Source organism: Ambystoma mexicanum, chromosome 1p (assembly GCF_040938575.1).
Source record: "Ambystoma mexicanum isolate Mex_15411 chromosome 1p, UKY_AmexF1_1, whole genome shotgun sequence".
Taxonomy (NCBI): Eukaryota; Metazoa; Chordata; class Amphibia; order Caudata; family Ambystomatidae; genus Ambystoma; species Ambystoma mexicanum.
Window position 1 is genome coordinate 24,132,331 of NC_090921.1, and position 27,100 is coordinate 24,159,430.

The following is a 27,100-nucleotide window of genomic DNA, read 5'->3' on the forward strand; positions in this document are numbered from 1 at the left end:
CCTAAGCGTGTCAGTCAATAGGGATGTTCTGTAAACTTCAGCCGTGACAACCATAGTATACGATGTGCATCCTCTCCCTTCCAGAAAGCACATTAGTAGCTATGATTCACTTTTACAAAGACAGTACATATGCGCCCTACTATTTCTAGTTCTAAAGTGTTACAATACAATTTTTCTAGGTGATTAAAATTGAAGTGACAACTGGATGAGTAGAAATTCTCTGCAAATGAATGACAGATTCTATAAATCGGTGCCAATCGGTTAATCGCCGGCCCCATAACTTCTGGCCTGAACACCATGGACCGTGCCGACATCAAGTGGCTGCGATGAGAGTACACACCCCATTTCTCCCCTCTGGCCCCATCACTAGGATGTCAGGTCACTGCATTACTGAAGAACGACTTCACCCAAATTACAAGTCTTTAACATATTTCTTTTAATTTAAGTTGTGACATCTTTGTAGAAATGACATTTGTACAAGAAGGTTAACAGGTCCACACAGTTTCTGCTGATTATCTCATCACTTTCCTTTGTCAGTGTTGGATCATGTTTGTCAAACTTCCTCTGAATTAAACATTTGAACCATCGTCACAATAATCATTCTTTGAACCGCTTCTCCAGTCACCCACTGGCCTCGGCTGCCAGGTTCACGCTGTTTTGGCTTACACTGCAGTGTTCACAAGAACTACCAGGGAGACACGCCCATTGTTGCATTTAGAGCTCTATTTTGTTAAGCCACTGATGACATTTCCTTATGCGAGGACCTGGTTAAACAATACCTAGCTTAGTCTTAGGTCCTCATCAGGAGTTTAGCGGATAGGGTATAAAGCAGAGGTATTTGCATATGCTAGCTGCCGCATTAGGGTTTCTGGGGTATTCACTAGATGCAGTATTTTACACGCACATGGTAAATACCGTTTGATACATCGTTCACTACTCTGGAAAGATCAGGAGATAAAAATCCCAGGCTTATAACTGTGGGTTTGACGTTCACAGGGCATCACATGGAACTTCTTTTGAACTCCTTAAGACCCACTGCCACTGAGCCACCCATTAAATGTACTTTCAGATTTTATGGGGTTAATTGAGGAGTAACTGATTGTGCAATGGGGAGCATCTTGAGCAGCGCCCATTCCCCAGTAGTGAGATGCCTTCCTGGTCAGCTCCTTTTCTATTTTGACCATTGCTGGGACTAGGGTCATAGGATTATTTCTAGAGAGCCTCGCGTCTGGGACTGGGTCTGTGTTAAGACCTTTGCAAAGCAGGTCTTCTTGGATCTAGATTGGCCAATAATTCACGTAATGTCAGGAGTTCCATTTTTGACAAACTACATTTTTCCCCAAAACAAACCTCACATTTGGCTTCTTAGAAAGTCCTGGTGTCTAAACAGTATGGCTTGCAGTTCAGGAACCAGGGCAAAAGAAGTGTCAGCTTGGCGGGCCTGGCCTTGCGCGCTCCATCAACACCAACTGATGAGAATACAGAACCCGCCTGCCCTGGGGGTGTACATGTTTGTCAGGAGCACCATATCAGCACGCCTATCAGATGCTGACACTCAACACTATCAGCGCAGACATTCATATAGATCGAGACATGCCTCCTCCAGGTATCTCAATCTTATGAACAGTCTCGCCAGACCCGCCAAGTATCTGCAGAGTAATAACTCTACTTCATGTTCATCTCCCTCTGGAATTTGCACAAGTACCCGTATTTTCAGATCCATGTTTTATGGAGTTCTAAGGACCTATCACTACGGCACAGTTAGAGGAATCGCGCAACAACTTGTGAAGATGCGACTTTCAGGTGGCAATACTCCATCATTCTATGTACTTCTCTGTTGCTAACAGTTACTCATAGCATTGTGGATACCCAAATGCATGTTTATTAAACATACATAAATTGCAAACCATGCAACAGAGTCTACACAAATACCTCTTAGAGCAGTGAAGTTAGTGATCAGGTGAAGCTGTGAGCCATGCATACATGAACTCGCTGATGCAAGTCTTTAGAGTCTCAGTGGAGTACTTAGACTCGGGCTTCTAGAGGCGCCGAACACAGGGGCACTGTTAGCTGACACACCACCAGCCTCAGAGCCTATTACCTGGTCTGCCATTGTCCCCTGCACCAAACATCACCATGGTTAGCACCCGTCATTAATAAATGTGAGTGGCTTAAACAAAATACATTGAAAATAAACTTAACTGATGCACCCCAGGTCCTCTTGTTCTGATTACACGTTCTGTGTCCTTTACAGATACATGTTATGTTATTTTATGTTGATTTATACCGTGCACTGCTACCGCCCAGGGGCAGCCTCCAGGTGCTCCTACCACCCACCACACACCACCCAGGGGCAGTCTCCAGGTGCTCAATAAGCAATACCTAAAACAGATTAGACCCAAGATGACATTGCAAAGCAGATGCAGCAAAGAAGCTTCTTCCCCCATTTTTTAATACAATATATGGCTTTAAAACCAGTTTCTTCAAATTAGGGGTTCTAACAATAGCATCAACAAAACCCTGTCAGTGATGCCACATTTCTTATCCGAAGTGAAGACCCTCTATGCCTGCATGCTGCTGGAAGAGAACTGACCTCACATGTATTACAACTGCCATGTTACTCGCATATAGTGTTTAATGTGTGGTTACTCCTTATGCCAACTGGCCTCTTCGCTCCTGGAGAATGCAATCGCTTACATGGAGGGGCTTCCACTCACAGGCGCTGTCCCACTCATTGATTGGCCCGTGCCTACATCACTGAATAGTTGCCTTGCCTGGAAGCCTTTTCTATTGTCGTGCAATGCCATCGTGTGTCAACGTTGCAGCTGTGCACAGGCAAGTCTAAAGCTGGTCTAAGGACATGCAACTTGTCCCGAGTTCATAGGCCACCTCATGTGTATTATCAAACATTCCTGGCACCTCTACCCCACTTCTGTCTCTCTCCGCACTTGGGAGCAGCCATAAAATAAACAGCCCTAGCAGCATTTTATATGAAAACATGAATATAAATAATTGACGAGCCATATTGACAGGATGTGGATGAATCAGGATTATTTTTGCTGGACTAATAATTGCAGTAGTTCAATGTGATTTGTATTTTCAATAAACGGGGGTGGGGGGAGGAAGAAGTGGTGGTAGTAATATAGGCCTTAAGAGGCATATTACATATCTAACGTGTTCTATCTTACCTAGAGAACACCTGACCCTGTATTAAACAGCCCTAGGGGATGTGATAAAACCACATCGAGCATCCAGAACAACGTGACTAAATGATGTCCGCAATTCACCTTGCACCTCGCCGTAGCCGACATACGCCACTATGATCAATAGTGACTAAATGATGTCCGCAATTCACCTTGGACCTCGCCGTAGCGGACATACGCCACTATGATCAATAGTGACTAAATGATGCCCGCAATTCACCTTGGACCTCGCCGTAGCCGACATACGCCACTATGATCAATAGTGACTAAATGATGTCCGCAATTCACCTTGGACCTCGCCGTAGCGGACATACGCCACTATGATCAATAGTGACTAAATGATGCCCGCAATGCACCTTGCACCTCGCCGTAGCCGACATACGCCACTATGATCAATAGTGACTAAATGATGCCCGCAATTCACCTTGGACCTCGCCGTAGCCGACATACGCCACTATGATCAATAGTGACTAAATGATGTCCGCAATTCACCTTGCACCTCGCCGTAGCCGACATACGCCACTATGATCAATAGTGACTAAATGATGCCCGCAATTCACCTTGGACCTCGCCGTAGCCGACATACGCCACTATGATCAATAGTGACTAAATGATGCCCGCTATTCACCTTGGACCTCGCCGTAGCGGACATACGCCACTATGATCAATAGTGACTAAATGTTGCCCGCAATGCACCTTGCACCTCGCCGTAGCGGACATATACGCCACTATGATCAATAGTGACTAAATGATGCCCGCAATGCACCTTGCACCTCGCCGTAGCCGACATACGCCACTATGATCAATAGTGACTAAATGATGCCCGCAATTCACCTTGGACCTCGCCGTAGCAGACATACGCCACTATGATCAATTCCTTTCAGGAAAATCATTTTCTTCCAAGCCAGATGTTAGAGATAAGAAGAACGGTTCCACGCTGGTCAGTTGGCAGAGGTTGTAAAACTGGCATAATTTTAAAGCTATACAGGATGAAAACATGAACTGGGCCTAGAGCCATACCATGCCAAGGTTGGGGATAGCCAAGGCCAGCTGTCATAGATGAAATTTCATTTCGGGCCCGTGGCTCTGGGTGCATAAACACAGACATTGAAATATGGCTCTAGCGACAAATGCACCCTATGTCAGTTTGCACGCAAACATGTCATACATTTCTTAATGTTTTCCCTGCCTACGTGATCCCGAGAAAAAGAGTATCCCCTGCTTGCCGAAATGTCGATATCTGCACCGTGCAGAAGGCCATGAGGTGAGGAAACATATGATGATCCTGCATTACACGGATCTGAGGTGGAAGCTGGAACATCATACACAGGGACCATCTATAGAGGAAGTTATAGGGATCCCTGTCGATATCACACCGTGCAAGGCCATGAGGTGACGAAACGTACGATGATAATGCATTACACGGATCTGAGGCAGAAGCTGGAACATCATACACGGGGACCGTCTATAGGGGAAGTTATAGGGATCCCTGGCGATATCACACCGTGCAAGGCCATGAGGTGACGAAACGTATGATGATCCTGCATTACACAGATCTGAAGCAGAAGCTGGAACATCATACACGGGGACCGTCTATAGGGGAAGTTATAGGGATCCCTATCGATATCACACCGTGCAAGGCCATGAGGTGACGAAACGTATGATGATCCTGCATTACACGGATCTGAGGCAGAAGCTGGAACATCATACACAGGGAAAGTTATAGGGATCCCTGTCGATATCACACCGTGCAAGGCCATGAGGTGACGAAATGTATGATGATCCTGCATTACACGGATCTGAGGCGGAAGCTGGAACATCATGCACGGGGACCATCTGTCACTTTTGGTGGAAGTTATAGGGGAAGAGAACTTTTACATTCATTATTTAATCTGAACTTGATTTTTAACTAAATGTAATATTTTTAACTGTATTACTGATGAATGTGCTGTATTTTTTAAAAATATATTTAGCAATACATTTCTAGTGTTACTGATGAATTTGTATACTAATTCTAATTGTTTATTTGTAAAGCTCATTTCTGATGTTTGTTAATCTGCTTAGATTCACATGCTGTGCATAGTCTGACATCCAGTGGTCACTGCAGAGTATTGCATCTTGTTTTTCGAAAGTCAAAAAGGGGACGTCGACATAGGCGTGTCTGTAACACTATCCCTATAGTGACGTGTAGTGTACCCAAAATCCCTCACGTGTTGAGGTCCCTCAGATTGTTATTTTCCGCCCAGAATACTGGTCGCCTTAAGCCGAGCTTGTAAAAGACATGGGCCTCATTACACGGATGGCAGAGAACCATGGCGCTATTAGCGCCATGGTTCATGCCGGTAAAATACCGGCACCGCCTTGGTGGAAAGGGGAATTACCGCCCTATTCCAAGGTTGGCGGGGCGGTAATTCCCCCTTCCACCATTGCCCTTCCCCATTCCCATTTTTGCCCCATAGGGCTCTATGGGAATGGGGAAGGCGCTAATTACGGTACCGCAAATTGCGGTACCGTAATTAGCTCCCTGGTCCCTTTGCAGGTTGGTTTTTTAACGCCTGCAAAAAGCACATGTTAAATTCCCCAACCCGCAAAGGGACCTCGTAGTAAGGCGGTAAGGATTTACCAGTAAAATACCGGTACCGGTAAACCCTTACCGCCATCCGTGTAATGAGGCCCATTGCCATTTACTCGACCCTTGGTCGATTTGTTAGTTATTGTTAATTTATATCACCTCCAGCCCTCTTTCGACGGCCATTCCACTTCCCCGCCAAGTCAAGATTTTCGACAGCGCTGGTTTTAACGGAGGTGAACCTATCGGCGCTGCCGAACGCGTGGTCTGGCCTCGCCGGCCTACACAGTAGGGAGAGTGGGGGTCGGGGTGGGCATCTCTGCTTCTTCTAGAATGCCTTTCCTTTACTCCCCCCTTTCCTTTACAGGTCGTTATCCCTGGTTACGTCCTCAGCTATGGAAAGGGTTCCTTTTAGATTTTGCCCATGTTGTAAGGGCAAATTTCCGTGGAAGGACAAGCATAAGCGGTGTAACCGCTGCTTACCCCTCGACCACAACGAGACCAGGTGTGCGGCCTGTTAGCTCCCTCGTCTAAAAACTTTGAAGGAACGCAGGGTCAAAAGGTGGGCAGCCTACGGCATGTCGAAGGCTGATCCTCGCCCACGGCCGCCTCTGCCGAGTGTGACGAGGGGGATAGTGATAACGATACCTCCGTAACGGAGGTTGTTGTCCTCTCATCGGAGCGCTCCCGCTCCATCGCGTCTTTCCCCAGCCCTGAAAAGCTCGGCTCTGGACCTACTTATGGGGAAGTACACCCCGGCAACGCTGACGCACACGGAAAAGTCACTAAATACACAACCCACGGCCATTCGTCAAGTAAATCGAAGAAGGCCTCAGCGCCAACGGAGACGCCGAATCAGCCGGCTGCCTCCGCCGACCGTTAGGGCTAGCAGCTGCATGCGCGCCTCTATTACACGGCGCTACCCTGGTGAAGGAGTCCTCAAAGCTTGCTCAAAAGGTCAGGGAGACGACGTAACCTAAGGAGGGTACGCCGGAGCCTCCCCCCACGTCAAAGGGAAGACCCAGCGATACGTCCCCATCGTCGGGCCCACGAGAAGGTTTCTCAGAAGGCGACGGGGGTATATCCTCCACTTTATGGGAGAGATCTCGATGCCTATAGGCAGAGGAGCAAGACGTATCTCTGGGTCTTCCCTTTTCCGCCACTAGACTGTTCTGGGTCATCCCAGTGGACTAGGGAAAGGTTTGAATCATGTATTAACAGGCTACATAGGTTTGTGTCCACTTCTGAACAAATTTCACCTAAAAGGCCAAGGGAGGTGCTCCCTCAAGACCCTAGAGCCAAATTCGCAAGACTTTTTGACCCACTTGAGGAAGAGTTAGATACATATGACCTCACTCATGAGGATCCCCACTTTCAGGAAGGGGAAGAATTCTTAAATACTGAAGATTTACTTTGACTTTGAGGAAGACCCCGACATATGTGAACCACAGCCCTGGCAGTCACAGACCCTGATGTTTTGGATCTGGCCTCACCTCAGACCACGCCTGTCAGAGACCCTTCGCCTGTGGACGATCAGCCCACATTTAATGAATGCTACGCAAGGCGGCAGAACATTTTCAAATTGATACGGGGGAGACTACTCCAGAAGTAGATTTTGTTGAAAAAATAATCAAGGAAAAGCCACCTACTAGCCAAGCCATACCCCTCCTCGCCTCCATCAAGAGACACCTCGTTCCCTCTTTATCTACACCTGCATTAGTTAGAGGCGTCAACCCAAGAATAGAGAAACTTTTAAGCCCCTCACCTTCTGATCCCTTATATATTAGGGATCATTCCATACCAGATTCCCTGATAGTAACCACCACGAGAAAAAGGGCAGGGGTTCCTCTATCCCCCCAGCGAAGCACCTCATGACAAAGAGGGGAAGAAGCTCTATGCCTTAGGGAAGAGGATTACATCCTCGGCAGCTTTCGCCACGCTTATTGCCAATACAACTCTGTTGGCTAGTTACGCCTATGCCCAATGGGGACTGTTGCGCGAAGGCCTACAAGAAGTCCCTGAGCCCTTGCGAACCTGCTTATTAGCCACTGTGACAGAAGGTACTCGGGTGAACCAAAGCATCATCAAGAACACCTTAGATGCTACAGAAACTGCTGGCCGTTCCCTAGTCCAGGGTGTACTCCTTAAGAGACATGCTTGGCTCAGAAACTCAGGTTTCAAGCCAGAAACACAGGCGTCCCTCATCAACAAACCCCTTGAAGACTCACACTTGTTTGGTAAGGCAGTTGATGACACACTGGAAACAGCTAAGAAGGAACATGAAACATTAAAAACCCTGGACCAAATCACGAGACCCCCTAATAAGCGCGGATATGGCAACAGGCTCTTTTTTCGTGGCCAACGACAAACTCAACAACAATACACCTCAGCCAGCAACTGGTCCTCCCCTCAGGGAACCAGCGGACAGTATGTTCAAAGAGGACAACGTTGTGGCAAGGGAAGAGGTCTGGCCCCACTCCTAGAGGCTCCCCGGATACCACCACCAAATGACCCGAAAGTGCGGGTCCCCTCCCATGCATCTCCGGTCGGGCCCTGGTTAACATCATTTCTGCAAGCATGGGAGGGAATTACCACAGACCGTTGGGTACTGTCAACAATAGCCCACGGTTACTGTATCGAATTCAGTCGGTCCCCAACATTCAGACCCCCAAAGGGAAGACGTCTATCACCAGAACACCTCTCCATCCTTCTTCAGGAAGTCGAATTGCTGCTGGAAAAAGGAGCCATAGAGGTCGTGCCTCTATTACAGGTAAAGGAGGGTATTTATTCAGTGTACTTCCTTGTACCCAAAAAGGATCTAACCATGTGCCCTCTATTAGATCTGCGCCCAGTGAAGAAATTTGTAAAACCACAAAAGATTCGGATGGTGACTCTACAGGAAGTAATCCCCCTGCTCACACAAAAAGATTACATGGCAACACTAGACATGAAAGATGCATACTTTCATATTTCAATGTTGCCAGCGCACAGGAAATATCTCAGGTTCATGATAGAAGCCAAACACTATCAGTCCAAAGTACTACCCTTAGTATAGCCTCAGCGCCAAGGGTATTCACAAAGGTACTGGCAGTGGCAGAGGCACACCTGCGCAGGTTGTCTATTCCAGTCTATCCTTACCTCAACGACTGGCTCATAACAGGGGATTCTTACGAAACATGCTTCTCAAACACACAAAAGACTATATACCTCCTGTTCCACCTGGGCTTCTCCATCAACGAAAAGAAGTCCAGTCTAAACCCCAGCCAAGTCGAGCAATTCCTAGGGGCTCTAATTCGAAGAAGGTCCAAAACATGCTGTTTCAGATCCCCCAATATGTAGCCGGTCAAAAGGTGACGGTACGCAAAGCCATGCGATTGCTAGGAATGATGGCGTCATGTATTTATTTGGTTCCTCACGCGCACCTGCGCATGTGCCAATGCAAGAGTGGCTCAACAGCCAGTGGTGTCAGGCCAGCGGACAATGGGACGATCTAGTGGTTGTCTCGCAAGCCTTGGTTCTCCCGCTGCGGTGGTGGTGGTCGAAAGAAAACCTTGTGTTGGGGAAATCCTTCACCACCCCGCAGTGGAAGCCATTCTAACCACAGATGCATCCTTCACAGGGTGGGGAGCTCACCTATCCCATCAGACTGCACACAGAGTTTGGACTCCAAGTGTGGCGTCCAAACACATAAACCTGCTGGAATTATTGATGGTCTTCAAAGCACTGAAGGCTTTCCAGAAACACCTACAAGGAAAGACAGTGCTTATTCTTACAGACAGCACCACAGCCATGTATTACCTGAACAGGCAAGGGGGCACTCACTCTTCAGGACTGTCCAAGCTGTCCCAGAACATCTGGAAGTGGGCTCTCAAACATAACATCTTCCTGTTAGCACAACATGTAACTGGGGAACGCAATCTTCTGGCAGACGGACTCAGCAGAGACTTCCCTCTTCCCGCAGAGTACGAATGGCGATTACATGAAGACATCGTCTCCAATGTTTTCGCAGAATGGGGCTTCCCAGAGATCGACCTGTTTGCAACTCTGGAGAACGCTCAATACCAAGATTACGCCTCTAGGTACCCCCAGAACCGCTCCAAGGGGAGAGGCCTCTGGATAACATGGTCAGGGAAATTTGCCTACGCTTTCCCCCCCCCCAACTGCCCTTCTCAACAAGATGGTGCACAAGATGCACCAGGAACCAGTTACCATGATACTGGTGGCCCCCATGTGGGCCCGCCAACCATGGTTCGCTCATCTGATGGAGATGTCACTGTCTCCTCCAGTGAAACTGCCCTGCCCGTACTACATGTCACAGGATAGGGGCCGAACGCTGCATCCATGCCCACAGACCCTGAACTTGGCAGCCTGGCTCCTGAGGTCATAGAATTTGGACATTTGCAGCTCCCTCAGAGATGCATGGACATTCTCAGAGAGGCTAGGAAACCGAACACTCATTACTGCTACTCTAGTAAGTGGAAACGGTTCGTCATCTGGTGTAACTCAAGGAGCATCAACCCCGTTGACTGCTCTCCCACTCATATTGTTTTATACCCGACTCACTTGCTGGACTCATGCTTAGTCTTTAATTCTATTAAGGTTCACCTAGCTGCGCTCTCCGCCTACACTACGTCTCAACATAAGGTGTCATGGTGGAAGGTTCCAGTTATTAAAGCCTTCATGGAGAGAGTGAAAATAATTCACCCTCCTATATCGATCCCAGCTCCCGGATGGGACCTGAACGTTGTTTTAACCAGGCTAATGGGCTCCCCCTTCGAGCCCATGCATAAAGCAACCCTTAAGGACCTCACTCTTAAGACTGCTTTCTTGATAGCTATCACCTCCATTAGGAGAGTGAGTGAACTGCAAGCGCTCTCTATCTTAGATCACTTTGTAACAGTTCACAAAGATAAGGTGGTTCTATGCACACAACCTAGGTTTGCACCGAAATTAATTTCCAAGTTTCATGTCAACCAGTCTATAGAACTACCAACGTTCTTTCAAAATCCTTCAAACTTGGGGGAAAAGAGCCTACACACACTAGATGTGCGCAGGGCAGTCATGTTTTATATAGAAAGAACTCCTCCACTAAGAAAGACTAATCAGTTATTTGTCTCAGTGGCAGCAGGAAGAGAAGGGGATGCAGTCTCTAAATCCACTATCTCTAGATGGATTGTCCAGTGCATCACTCTCTGTTACACTCTTGCTAAGGGAGAACTACCCTTCAAGCCTAGAGCACACTCTACCCGAGGCACTGGGGCATCCATAGCGTTCATTGCAAATGTTCCCCTAGAGTCCATTTACAAAGCGGCAACCTGGAGTTCTGTGCACACCTTTACAAAACACTATTGTCTAGATGCTCACTCTAGATTTGATTCTCAGGTGGGACAAGCAGTACTAAGACACCTTTTTTTCTACTGTTCCTTCTCACAAACTCCAACTCCGGGTACTGCTCGCTAGTCTATGCACAGCATGTGATTCTAAGCAGATTAACAAACATCAGAAGACATGCATTACTCACCGTAATAGCATTTCTGATGGTTGTATCTGCTTAGATTCACATGCGCCCACCCTTCCTCCCCGCTCGGATGGAAGGAACATAGACGTCTTATTACTTTCTCTCTTTCTGTACTCACTCACGTTAGTCATACGGCTCCCTCATGGCAGAAAAAATACAAATAGGGGCAAATGCTACACATTTGCTAAATACCAATAACAAATTAGCCGAAAAAAAGAGCTCCTTTGCTTTTCAGTCACGTTTATACACAGGAATCTGGCTTGTGAATACAGCCTTAATAGCAGCATAATACCAGCGGGCAGAGCCCATGATTGCGGTACTCTTTTGTGTGGAGAATGTTCTCACTTCAATAGATTGACAATGTTTTCCACACGGGTGCTTGCGTGCATGTATGTTCTCTTGCGTAAGAGGGCGTTTACTGGAGGCAGGGAAAACAGTACAGATTTACTCCATCAAGAACCTGGCAAATGTTGGGCAAAATATGCAGACCTCCAGTGCCACTCACACCTATGGAGCACAATTGGCCATTTCAGCTGTTTTCCAACATGAACCTTCATTTTGTGTGCGATTGTGTCTCTCATTTCAGCCAACTTAGGGAGGTACACCAATGTTCACCCTCCAAAGTGGCTAAAATTTTGGGATCAACAAGAAATTTTATTTGGAAAGTGAAATTCACCCGAATATAGCGACCTGGAAAAAAAATGTCCACCCAAGAAACAAAATTGTGAGGAAACTTTGATTTACTGGGGTTAATTGTGCCCCCTCTACAACTTCCCCTAAATTCAGGCTGCGAGTATGCGTTTTCACCTGTACGTGTTCGCTTGCATGGGAAAATCTTCTCACTGAAGCTCTTGCCACATTCTCAGCACTGATGAGTTTAGCTCTTGGTACAAGCTCTTTAATGCAGGAGCCTTGAACCAGTGGCTCTCCAGATGTCTTGAATCACGACTCTCATGATCCCCCAGTCCAAAACATCTGGAGAGCAAGAGGTTGCAGACACCTGCTGTATTGCATAAAAGGATGGTGTTGTATAGTTGGAGCTGTTCAAACACTCACCGTATTGAAACATGTTTTGCACCTTTATCCATGGAGTCACACGTGTAGTGAGACCTACTGATATGGTTTTCCGATGTATGTAGTATGTTGTGGCATTAAAGGCTTTCACTATTAGACGCTACTTCCACACACTGTAAACTGATAAGGTTTCTCATCTTTGTGTGATTCTTCATGCATAAGAAGCTCCTCCTTTGTACTAAATTCCTGCCCACATTCAGCACACTGACACTCACCTACATGTGTTCTCTTGTGCCTAGTAAGCATGTTTCTAAAAGAAAAACATTTAAAACACTCATTACACTGATATGGCTTGTCATCGGTGTGTGTTCTCGCGTGACTACTAAGCAGACCCCTGTGGCTGAAGCATTTACCACATTCAGTGCACTGATGCGGCTTCTCACCCGTGTGTGTTCTCTTGTGGGTAATAAAGTTGCTCTGTTGCATAAAGCTTTTCCCACATTCAGTGCACTGATAGGGTTTCTCACCCGTGTGTGTTCTCTTGTGGTTCACTAGGGTATTTTTATGAGCAAAGCTCTGTAGACATTCGCCGCACTGATATGGTCTCTCACCGGTGTGTGTTCTCTCATGGCTAATAAGTTGTCTCTTCTGATTGAAGCATTTTCCACATTCACTGCACTGATGAGGTTTCTCACCGGTATGTGTTCTCTGGTGGATCATGAAATTTCTGCGCTGAATAAACCCTTTCCCACATTCAGTGCAGTGATAAGGTTTTTCACCCGTATGTGTTCTTGTGTGGTTTAAAAGGGTACTTTTAAGAGTGAAGCATCTCCCACATTCAGTACACTGGTGTGGTTTCTCGCCTGTATGCTTTCTCTCGTGTAGCATAAGCAGTGCCAGCTGATTGAAGCTATTCCCACATCCAGCGCATTGATAAGGTTTCTCACCTGTATGTGTTCGCTCATGCTTGATGAGAGTGCTTTTAAAAAAAAAGCGTTTCCCACATTCAGTGCATTGATGTTGTTTCTCATCTGTGTGTGTTCTTTGGTGGCAAATAAGCAGCCTCCTCTGACTGAAGTGCCTCCCACATTCAGTGCACTGATAGGGTTTCTCGCCCGTGTGTGTTCTCTCGTGATTGATAAGGGTGCTTCTATGACTAAAACGTTTTACACATTTAGTGCACTGATAGGGTTTTTCACCCGTATGTGTTCTTTCGTGGTTGATAAGTGTGCTTTTATGAGTGAAGCATTTTAGACATTCAGTGCATTGGTGTGGTTTTTCACCCACATGTATTTTCTTGTGGGTGATGAGGGTGCTTTGATGAGCAAAGCATTTTAGACATTCAGTGCATTGGTATGGTTTTTCGCCCACATGTATTTTCTTGTGGATGATAAGGGTGCTTTGACGAGCAAAGCATTTTAGACATTCAGTGCATTGGTGTGGTTTCTCACTCATTTGTGTACTCCTGTGACTCTGGTTTCTCGTCGGGTGAAAGCTTTGCTGACATGCAGTGTATTGGTAAATTACTGGTGTGTTGACTTTTGTCTTAATAAAAGCACAAATCTAGCAGCAGATCGGTATACGCATGTAAGATATAAAAAACGGTATGTCATTTGGCAAAAGTTTGCATATCAAAATGTAGACATGTCCTATTACTTCAACTCAAAGTAATCAATTGTGTGATATTCACCCATCTAGTGTCTACACATCCGGGGGTACACTGTGTGAATTTCAGCATGCAGCAACATCCACCTATCTAGTGTCTACACATCTGGGGTTACACTGTGTGAATTTCAGCATGCAGCAACATTCACATATCTGTGTCCACACATATGAGAATACACTGTGTGAATTTCAGCATGCAGCAACATCCACCTATCTAGTGTCTACACATCTGGGGTTACACTGTGTGAATTTCAGCATGCAGCAACATCCACCTAGCTAGTGTCTACACATCCGGGGGTACACTGTGTGAATTTCAGTATGCAGCAACATTCATATCGATTTCTCATCCAGTCGTCGTTTCTGCTTTTCATCGTGTTAATCTTGCCATGTATTCATCAGAGTCTCCATCTTTTCATTTTTCTGTTTACTTTTCGTTTACCTATTGGATTTAAATGAGTCACATCAATATGAGATACACATAGAAAACATATAAATGAATAGCAAAGCTATGGTATTCACTGGTGGGCTTTGTGCTATTCTAGTAACCGTCTGGAACACTCAGTAAACAGGATCCTTGAAAAGGGGTAAATGGATAACAAATAGGTACCAGAGGTCCTGTGAAAAGAAATGGGGAAGAGCATAAATCTATAGAAACCGAGCTGCAGTGCCAAGAAGGGAAGGGCAGCATTTCTTTCTAAAGATAGAAAGAGAAAAGTGTGATGTATTCTAGCACCAAAGTAGAGATTTTAATTTTACCAAATTGATCATTACATCAAGCTACTTTATCATGAACAATTTAATGCTGGACTCTTTTTGATATTCCAACTACTGTAATGGCAAAACAGGTCAAATACAATAGGCTCTAAAATATATTAAACTGTAAGCCACTGTGGGTTAGCACTGGCGTATTTCTAGATTAATTCAATATCTATTGGGCAGTAAGTGAACTTAATGAATTTCAGTGTACTGTACAGATGCCAGTAGAAAATGAGATGGTAACGTCAAGCCAGTTCCCAAGAGGAATATGTGAACTGAAACAAGTACAGCAAAGCTTTATCACAAGGTTTTTGACTGAATGCAGTGAGGTGTTAGAAGTAGGGGCCCAGATAAAGATTTTGAGGAGGGAGAGTTGTACTTCTTACTTTTCAAAGCTGGTAGTAAAATAACTTTTTGGGTAGTGTGAGGGGAGGTTGTTAAAAAGTATTTCTCATGGTTGATTAAGGATTTGTTTATATAAATCCATTTTTCTTTTTAAAACAGGTATTTGTGTACCCAACAATATGTTACCTTCAGATCAGAACATCGTAGCACTCCTCCGTGGAGCCAGAAGCAAGGGACAGACACCTGCCTGTCGCTTAATATGACAATGCATTACTTACCGTAAAAGCATTTCTGATGGTTGTATCTGCTTAGATTCACATGCTGTGCATAGGTCCGACATCCAGTGGTCACTGCGGAGTATTGCATTTTGTTTTTCGTAGTCGAAAAGGGGACGTCGACAAGGCGTGTCTGTAACACTATCCCTATAGTGACGTGCGTTGTACCCACAATCCCTCACGCGTCGAGGTCCCTCTGTTTGTATTTTTCTGCCCTGAGGGAGCCTTTTAGCCGTGAGTGAGTACAGAAAAGAGAGAAATATATATAAAAGGATGTCTATGTTCCTTCCATCCGAGCGGGGAGGAAGGGTGGGCGCATGTGAATCTAAGCAGATACAACCATCAGAAATGCTTTTACGGTAAGTAATGCATTGTCTTCTGATGTTTGTTAATCTGCTTAGAATCACATGCTGTGCATAGACTAGCGAGCAGTACCCGGAGTTGGCGGTGGGTTATGAGAAGGAACAGTAGAAAAAAGATGTCTTAATACTGCCTGCCCAACCTGGGAATCAGATCTAGAGTGTGCATCTAGACAGTAGTGTTTTGTAAAGGTGTGCACAGAACTCCAGGTTGCCGCTTTGCAGATGGACTCAAGGGGAACATTTGCAATGAATGCTATGGAAGCCCCCGTGCCTCGAGTGGAATGTGCTCTTGGCTTGAAGGGTAGTTCTCTCTTAGCAAAAGTGTAACAGAGAGTGATGCATTGAACAATCCATCTAGATATAGTGGATTTTGAGACCGCATCTCCTTCTCTTCCTGCTGCCACCGAGACAAAGAACCGATTAGTCTTTCTCATTGGTCTGGTTCTTTCCATGTAGAACATGACAGCTCTGCGTACATCTAGTGTATGCAGACTTTTTTCTCCCGAGCTGGAAGGGTTTTGAAAGAACGTTGGTAGTTCTATAGTTTGGTTTACATGAAATTTCGAGATGAATTTAGGTGCAAACCTTGGGTGTGTGCGTAGAACCACCTTATCTTTGTGAACTGTTACGAAGGGGTCTAGTACAGAAAGAGCCTGTAGTTCACTTACTCTCCTAATGGAGGTGATAGCTATTAGGAAAGCAGTCTTAAGGGTGATATCTTTAAGAGTTGCCTTGTGCATGGGTTCGAAGGGAGGGCCCATGAGTCTGGAAAGTACCACATTTAAGTCCCATCCGGGAGCTGGGTTAGCTATCGGAGGGTGTATCCTCTTTACCCCCTCCATGAAGGCTTTGATAACTGGTATCTTCCACCACGACACTTTAAGTTGTGAAGTGGTGTATGCAGAAAGTGCCGCTAGGTGGACTTTAATGGAATTGAACACTAAACCTGAATCCAGTAAATGGGTCAAGTATAGAATAATGTCAGTAGGAGAGCAGTCAACTGGGTTGATGCTAGTACCTCTACACCAGATAACGAATCTTTTCCATTTGCTAGAATAGCAGTGTCGAGTATTAGGTTTTCTGGCTTCCCTGAGGATGTCCATACATCTCTGTGGGAGTTGTAAATGTCCAAACTCTATGATCTCAGGAGCCAGGCTGCTAAGTTCATGGTCTGAGGGAATGGATGCAGTGTCGTGCCCTTGTCCTGTGACAGCATGTTGTATGGGCAGGGAAGTTTCACTGGGGGAGATAGGGACATCTCCATCAAGTGAGCGAACCATGGTTGTCGTGCCCACATTGGGGCCACTAGTATCATGGTAACCTGCTCCTGGTGCATCTTGTGCATCACTTTGTTGAGAAGGGGAGTCGGGGGAAAGGCGTAAACAAATTTCCCTGACCATAGAATCGACAGACCGTTCCCCTTGGACTGGTTCTGGGGGTACCTGGAGGCGTAACTTTGGCATTGTGAGTTTTCCAGAGTTGCGAACAGGTCTATTTCCGGGAATCCCCATTGAGTGAAGACGTCTAAGACGATGTCTTTGTGTAATTGCCATTCGTACTCTCCGGGCAGGGGGAAGTCTCTGCTGAGTTTGTCTGCTAGAAGATTGAGTTCCCCTGGTACATGTTGTGATAGTAGGAACATGTTGTGTCTGAGAGCCCACTTCCATATGTTCTGGGACAGTTTGGACAGTCCTGGAGAGTGAGTGCCTCCTTGCTTGTTGAGGTAGTACATGGCTGTGGTGCTGTCTGTGAGGACCATCACTGTCTTTCCTTGTAGCTGTTTCTGAAAGGCTTTCAGTGCTTTGAACACCGCTAGTAGTTCCAGCAGGTTTATATGCTTGGATGCTAAGCTCGGAGTCCAAACTCCGTGGGCCGTCTGATGGGATAGGTGAGCCCCCCATCCTGTAAGGGATGCGTCTGTGGTTAGAGTGGCTTCCACTGCGGGTGTGGCAAAAGTTTTCCCTAATAACAGGTTTTCTTTTGTCCACCACCGTAGCGAGAGAACCAAGGCCTGCGAGACCACCACTAGATCGTCCCATTGTCCGCTGGCCTGACACCACTGGCTGTAGAGCCACTCTTGCATTGGGCGCATGCGCAGGCGCGCGTGAGGTACCAAATAAATACATGACGCCATCATCCCTAGCAAGCGCATTGCTTTGCGTACCGTCACCTCTTGGCCTGCTACATAATGGGGAATCTGAAACAGCATGTTTTGGACCCTCTCGTTGGAGGGGAATACGAGGCCGTCCTTTGTTCGAATTAGAGCCCCTAGGAATTGTTTGATTTGGCTGGGGTCTAAGCTGGACTTCTTTTCGTTGATGGAGAAGCCCAGTTGGGACAAAAGGTCTACGGTCTTTTGGGTATTGGAGAAGCATGTTTCGTAAGAATCCCCTGTTATGAGCCAGTCGTCGAGGTAAGGGTATACCGGGGTGGATAATCTGCGCAGGTGGGCCGCTGCCACTGCCAGTACTTTCGTGAATACCCTTGGTGCAGATGCTATCCCGAAGGGTAGTACTCTGAACTGGTAGTGTTTGTCCTCTATCTTGAACCGGAGGTATTTTCTGTGCGATGTCAACATTAAAATATGAAAGTATGCATCTTTCATGTCCAGTGTTGTCATGTAATCCCCTTGTGATAACAGTGGGATTACCTCCTGTAAGGTCACCATACGAAACTTTTGGGGTTTGACAAATATGTTCGCTGGGCGCAGATCTAATACAGGGCGCATGGTTAAGTCCTTTTTGGGTACAAGGAAGTACACTGAATAAATACCTTCTGTTACCTGTGATAGGGGGACGGGCTCTATAGCTTCTTTCTTCAGTAGTTCTTCCACCTCTTGAAGAAGAATGGAGAGGTGTTGCGGTGTCATGCGTCGGTTCCGTGGGGGTTTGTACTTCGGGGAACCGTTGAACTCGATGCAGTATCCGTGGGCTATGGTGGATAATACCCAACGGTCTGACGTGATTCCCTCCCATGCTGAAAGGAACGATTTTAGCCGGCCCCCGACCGGTGATGCATGGGAGGGGACCCAAATTTTCGGGTCATTTGCTGGTATTGGGCGTGGAACCTCTGGGGCTGGAGCCACGACCTCTTCCTCTGCCACGGCGTTGGCCTCTTTGACTGAACTGGGTGTTACCCTGGTTAGTGGGCCAGTTGGAGCCAGAGTAATATTGTTGTTGTTGGTTCTGCTGCTGTCTTTGGCCACGAAAGGAGCGTTTATTACCATAGCCTCGCCTGTTAGGGGGCCTAGAAATTTGATCAAGAGTCTTGATGGTATCAAACTCTTTTTTAGCATGTTCTAGGGCCTCATCTACTGCTTTCCCAAACAGATGCGTCTGTTCAATGGGTTTATTTATGAGGGAGGCTTGGGTTTCGGGCTTAAAACCTGAATTGCGTAGCCAAACGTGGCGTTTGAGAAGTATTCCCTGCACTAGGGAGCGGCCAGCCGTCTCAGCGGCATCTAGGGAGTTCTTAACGATGCCCTGGTTTACCAGTGTGCCCTCTGATATTATAGCTAGCAGGCGAGAACGCAGAGGTTCAGGTGCTTCCTCTGCTTCGCTGCGCAGCTTGTTCCACTGTGCATCTGCGTAGCTAGCTAAAAGTGAGTTGTTATTAGCAATTCTAGTAGAGAAGGCGGCGGAGGTCGTGATTCTCTTCCCCAGTGCGTAGAGTTTTTTGCCTTCTTTGTCTGGAGGTGCTTCACTAGTGGATAGTGGCACCCCTGCTCTTTTTCTTGTGTTGGTAACCACAAGGGAGTCCGGAATAGAGTGTCCTCTGATGTATAAAGGGTCAGAGGATGAAGGGCTGAAGAGCTTTTCTATTCTAGGGTTGACCCCTCTTACTAAAGCTGGGTTAGTAAGGGAGGGAGAAATTCTTCTTTTAATATTAGCCAGGAGTGGAATAGATTGGCTAACAGGGGCTTTTTCTTTGATGACGTTTTCTACAAAGTCAATGTCTGGAAGAGTTTCCCCTGTATCAATTTCAAAATGCGCTGCTGCCTTGCGCAATAGTGCATTGAGGGAAGGTTGGTCATCTATGGGAGAGGAGTTCCCATGTGAATCCTTGAGAGGAGAAGGGAGAAAGGCATCAGGGTCTGAATGTACTGATGGGGATTGCCAAGGCTGCACTGACGGTGAATGCCAGGGCTGCGAGGTAGCTGTATCCTCTTCAAAATCTGTAGCAGTGGTGTAAGGATCTTCTTCGAACCCCTCTTCCTCAAGTTCTACCTCTTCTTCTCCACCCAAACACTCCTCATCTTCTTGGAGGTATTGCTCCTCCTCAGTGAGGTCAACCAGCCTAGGAATCTTGACTCTAGGGTCATCCTGTGGCCATTCTCTTTGTCTTTTGTGAGTGGGTGGGTCTTGGTTTCCTAGAAACCTTTCCATTTTCTCCATGCAAGAATGGAGTCTTTCAAGGGTCTCATGGGGTACCCCTGAATAGTCTAGAGGGGGGAAATTAGTGTTTTCGCCTTCGAATCGTTTCGAACGCTCCCACAACGTCGACGAGAGGTTCCCGTCTCCTTCTGAAAAGCCTTCAGGTAGTTCGGAAGCGTCCTTTGGAGAAAGGGGCAGTTCCTGGCTACTTTTATGTTTTTTCGACGCGGTATTCGACGTTTGTTTCGTCGTCCGCGTACGTTTGTCTTCGGCGACAATTCTCGCTAGGCTCTCGACCACGATCTTGTCCGTCGAGGGCTCTGGTGTCGGCGTTGTGTGCGTTGCGCGTTGTACCTCGACGGTCGCTCTATGGAGCGTTGCGTCGGATGTTTTTGGGGTAGCGCCCGTGTTAGATGGAAGCCCAATCGCTGGTCGCGGCTGCGTTTGCGGGTGGGGCTTGTGACCTTTACGGTCTGCGGTAGACGCCGGAGTGCCCTGCGTCCCCTTCGGCGCTGATGGATCCTTCGTTCTCGACGAAGAAGAGCCGTGGGTAGTGTGTTTAGCCTTAAGGGGTTTGTGTGCGTCCTTGTCGCCGGGATGTTCATCCCCATAAGCAGGGCGTGAGCCGAGCCCGTCGGGGCCGGGGACGGACGACGAGGAGCGGGAGCGCTCCTTCTGGGGGTTCATGACTTCCGTAACGGACGTCGAACTATCGCACTCCTCGTCACTTTCAGTAACAGCGGCAGCGGGTGAGGAAACTGACTTCGACATCGCGTAGTCCGCCCACCTCTTAACCCTACGTTCTTTAAGAGGCCTGGGTTTTAAGAGCTTGCAGGCTGCGCAGCTGTTCTCTATGTGATCGAGGGGTAAGCAACGATTACAGAGCTTGTGCTCATCTTTCCAAGTATATTTGCCCCTGCAGCGTGGGCAAAACTTAAATGGTGTCCTCTCCATAGCTGAGGCAATAATAGCTGGCGATAACAACCCCAAGGGAAAGAAAGGGGAGAAAGAAAGACATTCTCAAAGAGAAGAGACAAAGTTTTAACCCCCACTCTCCCTACTGTAAGTTGGCCGTCGAGGCCAGGCCACGTGTTCGGCAGCGCCGAAGGATCTCCTCCGCTGTTCCTCTCCGTCGAAAATCAGTTCGGCGGAGAAACAGCTTCACAGCTAACGTCGAGGGGGAGGGATCGTTATCAGTATATTAAGTTATGACAAAAGGACCGAGGTCCGTGGCAAGTATAGCAATGTCTCTCTAGGAGCTCCGCGAAAGGCGACCAGAAACTGGGCGGAAAAAAACAATCTGAGGGACCTCGACGCGTGAGGGATTGTGGGTACAACGCACGTCACTATAGGGATAGTGTTACAGACACGCCTTGTCGACGTCCCCTTTTCGACTACGAAAAACAAAATGCAATACTCCGCAGTGACCACTGGATGTCGGACCTATGCACAGCATGTGATTCTAAGCAGATTAACAAACATCAGAAATATATTTTTAAATATTTGCCCAATTTATGGAGCAGAATAACAAACCTGCATACACCACTTACCTAGAGGGCTGGGCATTGTTGCTTTATCATGGAGCTTAAAAAGCAATGTGCAAGACACATTAAGACTTATGGTGGAAAGAGGGGAGTAATGCAGAGCTACATTATGCGACAAGCAGCGCCTGGTAGGTAATTGCACAAAAGGTCATTTCCCCAATGTCGTGACCAGCAAGTTTCAGACATGTGAAAAAACCCACCAGGGAAACCATCAATAACTGCATTATGCGATGTGCTATGCACCGTGCCATACCCCGTAGTGCCTGCTGGCTGCGTCCTCCAGCACACTTGCCCATTTATAAAACAGTGCACGATGTTGACTTCACTCACCTAATGATGCTACTCCCCCACAATCAATCGTTAAATGCTGCAGCTCTTCTTCAATAAGCGAAAGTGTCCACTCTAGGAATCAGGCACCACATCTGCTTCCTGAATTAAATAAATGTAATCATTAGTGCACTGTAGTGTACTTCCCACAAGCTCACATCAAAACATTAAATAAGCTAAACAGCACTTTAAGCTGACATAAGTAATACCAGCAAAGGCTGTGCAGACCCTCCTTTCAAAACTCACTGGAGCCTGGACAAAAGGTGCCCAGGCCAGTAGCCGAGTCTTCAGCTGTAAGAATTCACAGGTGTGTCCATGTGCTGCATGATCATGCCATCTCATATGGTCTGCACGGTATTAAGTGAAATGCCAGTTTTATTTTTGCCAGATTTTATAAAGAGCAGTCTTTCTAAATCTAACTGTCAGCGTCTGCGACGCACACGAGTGCGCGCAGGGGCCGATGGGTAACAGCAGGTCCAGGACGAGCACTCGCAGGAGACCATGTATGTGTGTGTGAGAAAAGGAATGTTTGTGATGGTTGAACGCTGGGGTGGGGGTTGAAACTGGTTGTGTATGTGGTGGGGGAGCAAGGAGGAAAGGGTGGTCCGGGTGGTCTAAGCCCCTGAATAAAAAAAACAAACTCAGCCATGTGCTTTTTCAGCTTTTTAAGGGCAGCACAAAATCGACTGAAATAAATTGGTCTTTTTTATGTGTGGCCTTCAAAAAGTGGAAAATTCTCAGAAGGACATTAGTAAGTGCTGCTAATAGAAGTTAAAGAAAGTAGTCCTAGGTGTCCGTCTGTGAGAATGAACACAGCAAAATGTCCTGTTCTTTGGGAAGGTACGCACTCGAACGTCTGCTGCCACACTTTTGCTCACTGTACCTTTCACAGAAGGGAGATATGCATTTGAATATCAGTCGTTGTCCCGCCCACATGGGCAGTCCAGTACCGAAATGCTATGGCAACTCCCCTCTGTACAAGAGTACCAACAGCGCTCCCAGACACGTGTTTCAGCCATGTTGGGCCTCATCATAGAGCTGGGGCTCTTTGAGGACAGTGAGCAAGGGGTCCACATCTGGATGACCATAGGAAACTTAGGGTGACTAAACCCAAGTCCCTTAAACAATTAAAAAATGGTCACAGGCACCCCTCTGCGAGAATGAACACGGCCGAAACACGTGTCTGGGGTTGCTGTTGGTACTCTTGTTCAGAGGAGATTTGCCTAGCGTTTCGATGCTGGCAGTGCTCATTTGTGAATTGCCAAAGACCCTGAAGAAGCGTGTGGGTACTTTTGCGGACCAAACCTAATGATACAGGACTAAAAACGTTCCCTGACAGATAAAGGAGTCCTTAGCGAGGTCACGGGCGAGCACCCAGAATAATACAATACTGCTTTTCATACATAAAACAATTAGAAGAGTGAACTTTAGAAAGATGCACTTTTGAGTTTGAAAAAAGTATAAAGTCTACTGAAAATAAGATTAGTATATGGGGCGGGTGTTTTTCAGTGTAACAAATGCACCGATTGGTGCATTTGCGAGTCTTACCCGACGGCAAGGCTGCACATGCTATTGCACGCGTCCCTCGTGCCGGTGTGGTTTTTTTCAGGCCACCATAGAAAGTGACTACGCACAGTCCCTTCTCCCTGTTCCATGGTAGCCATTTCTTTGTTTACTTATTTTTGAATGTACTTGAATGGTCACCATCACGAGTTTGGCGGCAATCCTTAAATGCGGCGGTAGCGCTATTACCGCCACATTTAAGGGTCTGCCAGATCATGACCTTGGCGGATTTCCCCCCACCTCTGAGCTGGGGGGAAATCCGCAGCAAATTTGCCGATTTTCAGCGCGATTACCACCAGCTCATTGGGCCCAATGGGGAATGAGGAATTCCTGAATGGGCCCAATGGGGAATGGGCACTAACCGTTCCGCCAAACCCATGATCCGGCGCTAATAGCGCTGGGGGTTTGGCGGTAGGGCTATTAGCGCCGGCGTTACCGCCCAACTGGTGATGAGGCCCTATGTGTTGTCCCTTCTCCCCATCCATGGAGGCAATTTTCTTTGTTTACTATGGCCGCCATGGAAAGAGAAACTTTCCTGTCCGTGGCGGCCATGTTGTAATTATTTTTTCGGCTCCGAAACGCAACGCGTCTCGCATCTGAAAAAAACACCATTAGTACAGTCTAACGGGCCGGGGTACTAAAGGCAATATGCCTCTCGCCTGCGGGCCCTCACCGCATAAGGTAATGGGCCCCAGGGGCATTACCTAATGCGGTAATGGCCCGCAGGAGAGGGGCATACTGCCCAATTATGTGCTCCATGGTAACTTACAGAGCATGTTGATGAAACCACACCCACAAAACCTCTCCTTCCCAACAGACTGGAATTGAACCTGGCCGCGCTAGGATGTGCTGGCAGATTGGGTCTGTCTTTGGTATGGGGTTACCACAAACTAGCCAAATTCTAAACTAGCCTAAGAGTTATAAATCAAAAGGTATCCTTCTATTGTTTTGATTGTCCCAGGGACATATTGTGTTTGAGCAACCTGGGAGGAGACAGGCCTTGTGGTAACGCCTGTATTAATTGAACAGAGTCGTGTGTTGCATTTCTGCATCCTGAAGGTGTTGTCCCATTCCCCTGCACGTCTCGACACTGTGTTGTGTTAAATGTCAAGGAGTCATGCTCTGACTACTTAAAAAGATATTAGCCAGCATGGGCTGTGGGGGAAAGAGCGGCCCAGAAGCAACATGGCATCTGCTCCTGCTACTTCCCCCCATTGGGGAAGATGAATGGAAGATTTGAGGCATAGTAACGTGTTTAATAGCAAACAAAGGTGCGTGGTTTCAGCAGTGTCCTTATGGATGGATATGGAATGATGAGGAAAAGTGAACTCTGCCGCCTCAACAGGATGGGCTGGGGCTTGCTAAATAGGAGCTCACAGTTTCAAGGAAGAGCGACAAAGGAACAACTTCCTCCCCTCAGCACACAAGGCCTTCACCGCCAGGCTACTCCCTGATCACCCACACCAGAGCCAGTAGAGCAGGCGGTATAGCCATCCTCCACAAACCTCACCTCACGCCTTTACACGTCGAGAATCAACTCTGCAATGATGACTGCGAATCCCCGCTAGTCAAATTCAAACCGTCTCCCACCTTCTCCCTCAGTTTCCACCTCCTTTACAGACCCCCGGGATATAACAGAACTTTCACAGACTGAGTGACTCAGTAGCGGCCATCTTGATCTCATCCCACTCTTACCGTTCTTGGTGATCTAAACATCTGGTTCGACACCCCCTCACAACTCATGACCCGTCATCTCCTTGACAACCTGCAGGCTCTCAATATGACCCAACTCGTATCAGGCCTCACACACATTGCGGCTCACATCTTATATGTAGTGTTTAGCTCGTCCAATCTCATTTTATCCCCTTACTCGCCCCCTCATCTGGACTGATCACTCTGCTATATTCTGCCAGCTCTGACTACTGACCCACCTATCCCCCCTCAAAACGCCACTCCCCTGCCGCCAACTCCACCAGAAGCCCTCAACCATTGCCTGGAACACCATTGGCAGACCAACCCTTCCACCCAAAACAAATCCACTCTCGCTAGACACACGAGAGACTACAGAGTCGAAATTAGAAAAACCAAACATGCCTTCTACTCCTTCCGCATCGACAATGCAAACAACGCCCTGCAAAGAACTCCACAAGGTCATCCGAGTTAAAGAGCTCCCCCACTCCCCACCCCTGCTCTTCCTCTCCATCCCCCATTTCTAAAGCACTGTGCAACACCCTTTCTGACCATTACTTCAACATAGTCATTGAAAGGAACCTCACCATCCAGGCTAAACTGTCAACTTTGCACCCCACCAATGACTGCTCCACCTCCTCTGCCCATGACACACACACACTCTTCAGTTCCTGCCCTGCAATCTGTTCCGGAGTTCTGAAGGCTTTTGGACCCTTGCCCCCCTGGCCCTCGTCAAAACCATTCTCTCCTCCACTGGTGCAGGCACTCTCGCCAGACCAATAATCAACCACTCACTAACAGCTGGAAACATCCCTACAGCATACAAAACCTCTCATGTCAAACTACTACTGAAAAAGCTCCCTCTTGACCCCCCTCCTCGCCTGCAAATACTGCCCCATTTCCAACTGTTGCTTCATAGCCAAACTACTAAATCGCACAGCATTCTCTCAGCTCAGTCTTCACTGAATGTTTCTAGACCCTGCCCAGTCTGGGTTCAGACCCCTCGGTGGAACTGAATCCTCCCTTGTCTCCATCTGGGACGATCTGAAAAGCACAGCAGACTAATGGCTGCTCAGCACTCAACCACCTCGACCTCTCAGCAGCCTTCGACATGAACCACTCCATCCTCGCCAACAGACTCGGACCTACGCATCTGGGACTCTGCCCTCAAATGGATCTCCTCTTTCCTCTCCGACCGCTCCCAAATAATCTTCATCTATCCTTTCACCTCTGCCTCTCCCTCACAGAGTCCCTCAGGGAGCCTCCTTCTCCCCTCTCCTCTTTAACCTCTACCTTTCGCCCCTTCCAACGCTCAATCGCTCCCACAATCTCACCTGTTACTATGCTGATGACACTCGGATCAGCCTCAAGATTCCCAACTCTCCCTTCGAACCAATGCAGCGCTGGCATCTTGCTTCTCAGAATTGACCTCTGGATGACGGACAACCACCAGCTCAACCTTAAAAAAAACGGAAAACCTAAACTGTGGCAAAACAGCTCTTGTTCCCCACATTTGGCTGCCTTCATTAGGACCTGTGCCCACTGGATCCCAATCAGTCAAAAATCTAAGATGCACTTTTAGCTCAGACTTGAACCTCTCGCGTCACATCAATGCAGTCTTCAGATCATGAACCCTCCACCTCTGCATCCTCAAGCAAATCTTTCCATATCTCTCCTACCCCCATAGAGGCTCCGCATTCAAGGCCATCCACTTTCGCCTTGACTACTCCAACTCCTTCTGCCTGTGCGCGCTTGCATATCAACTCAAAGCTCCAAACAGATACAAAACTCTGCAGCAAGGCTCCTCGTCGCACTCTCATCCAGAGAACACATCTCCTCGCTCTCAGGACCCTTCAATGGCTGCCCATCAGCCGACAGGCCTCTTTCAATGCCATGT

The 27,100-nt window shown here is 47.3% G+C and overlaps 1 protein-coding gene across 3 annotated transcripts in view; it reads right to left on the reverse strand.

The window, feature by feature from the left end:
- Window positions 1-412: 412 nt before the first annotated feature.
- Window positions 413-27,100, reverse strand: part of LOC138564428 (zinc finger protein 135-like) — a 121,431-nt gene continuing 94,743 nt past the window's right edge. Inside the window, exons 3-5 of one of the 3 annotated variants that reach the window (XR_011300398.1) lie at window positions 21,955-22,053; window positions 3,977-14,408; window positions 413-3,838 (exon numbers count right to left, since the gene is read on the reverse strand). Coding sequence is in view for 1 of the 3 variants with exons in the window: in XM_069642909.1 (XP_069499010.1) it covers window positions 12,458-13,759 (1,302 nt within the window). In the remaining 2 variants the exon portion in view is untranslated. Of the gene's footprint in view, window positions 14,409-21,954; window positions 22,054-27,100 lie in introns of all 3 variants that reach the window. The other 2 variants (XR_011300392.1, XM_069642909.1) reach the window with 2 other exon arrangements.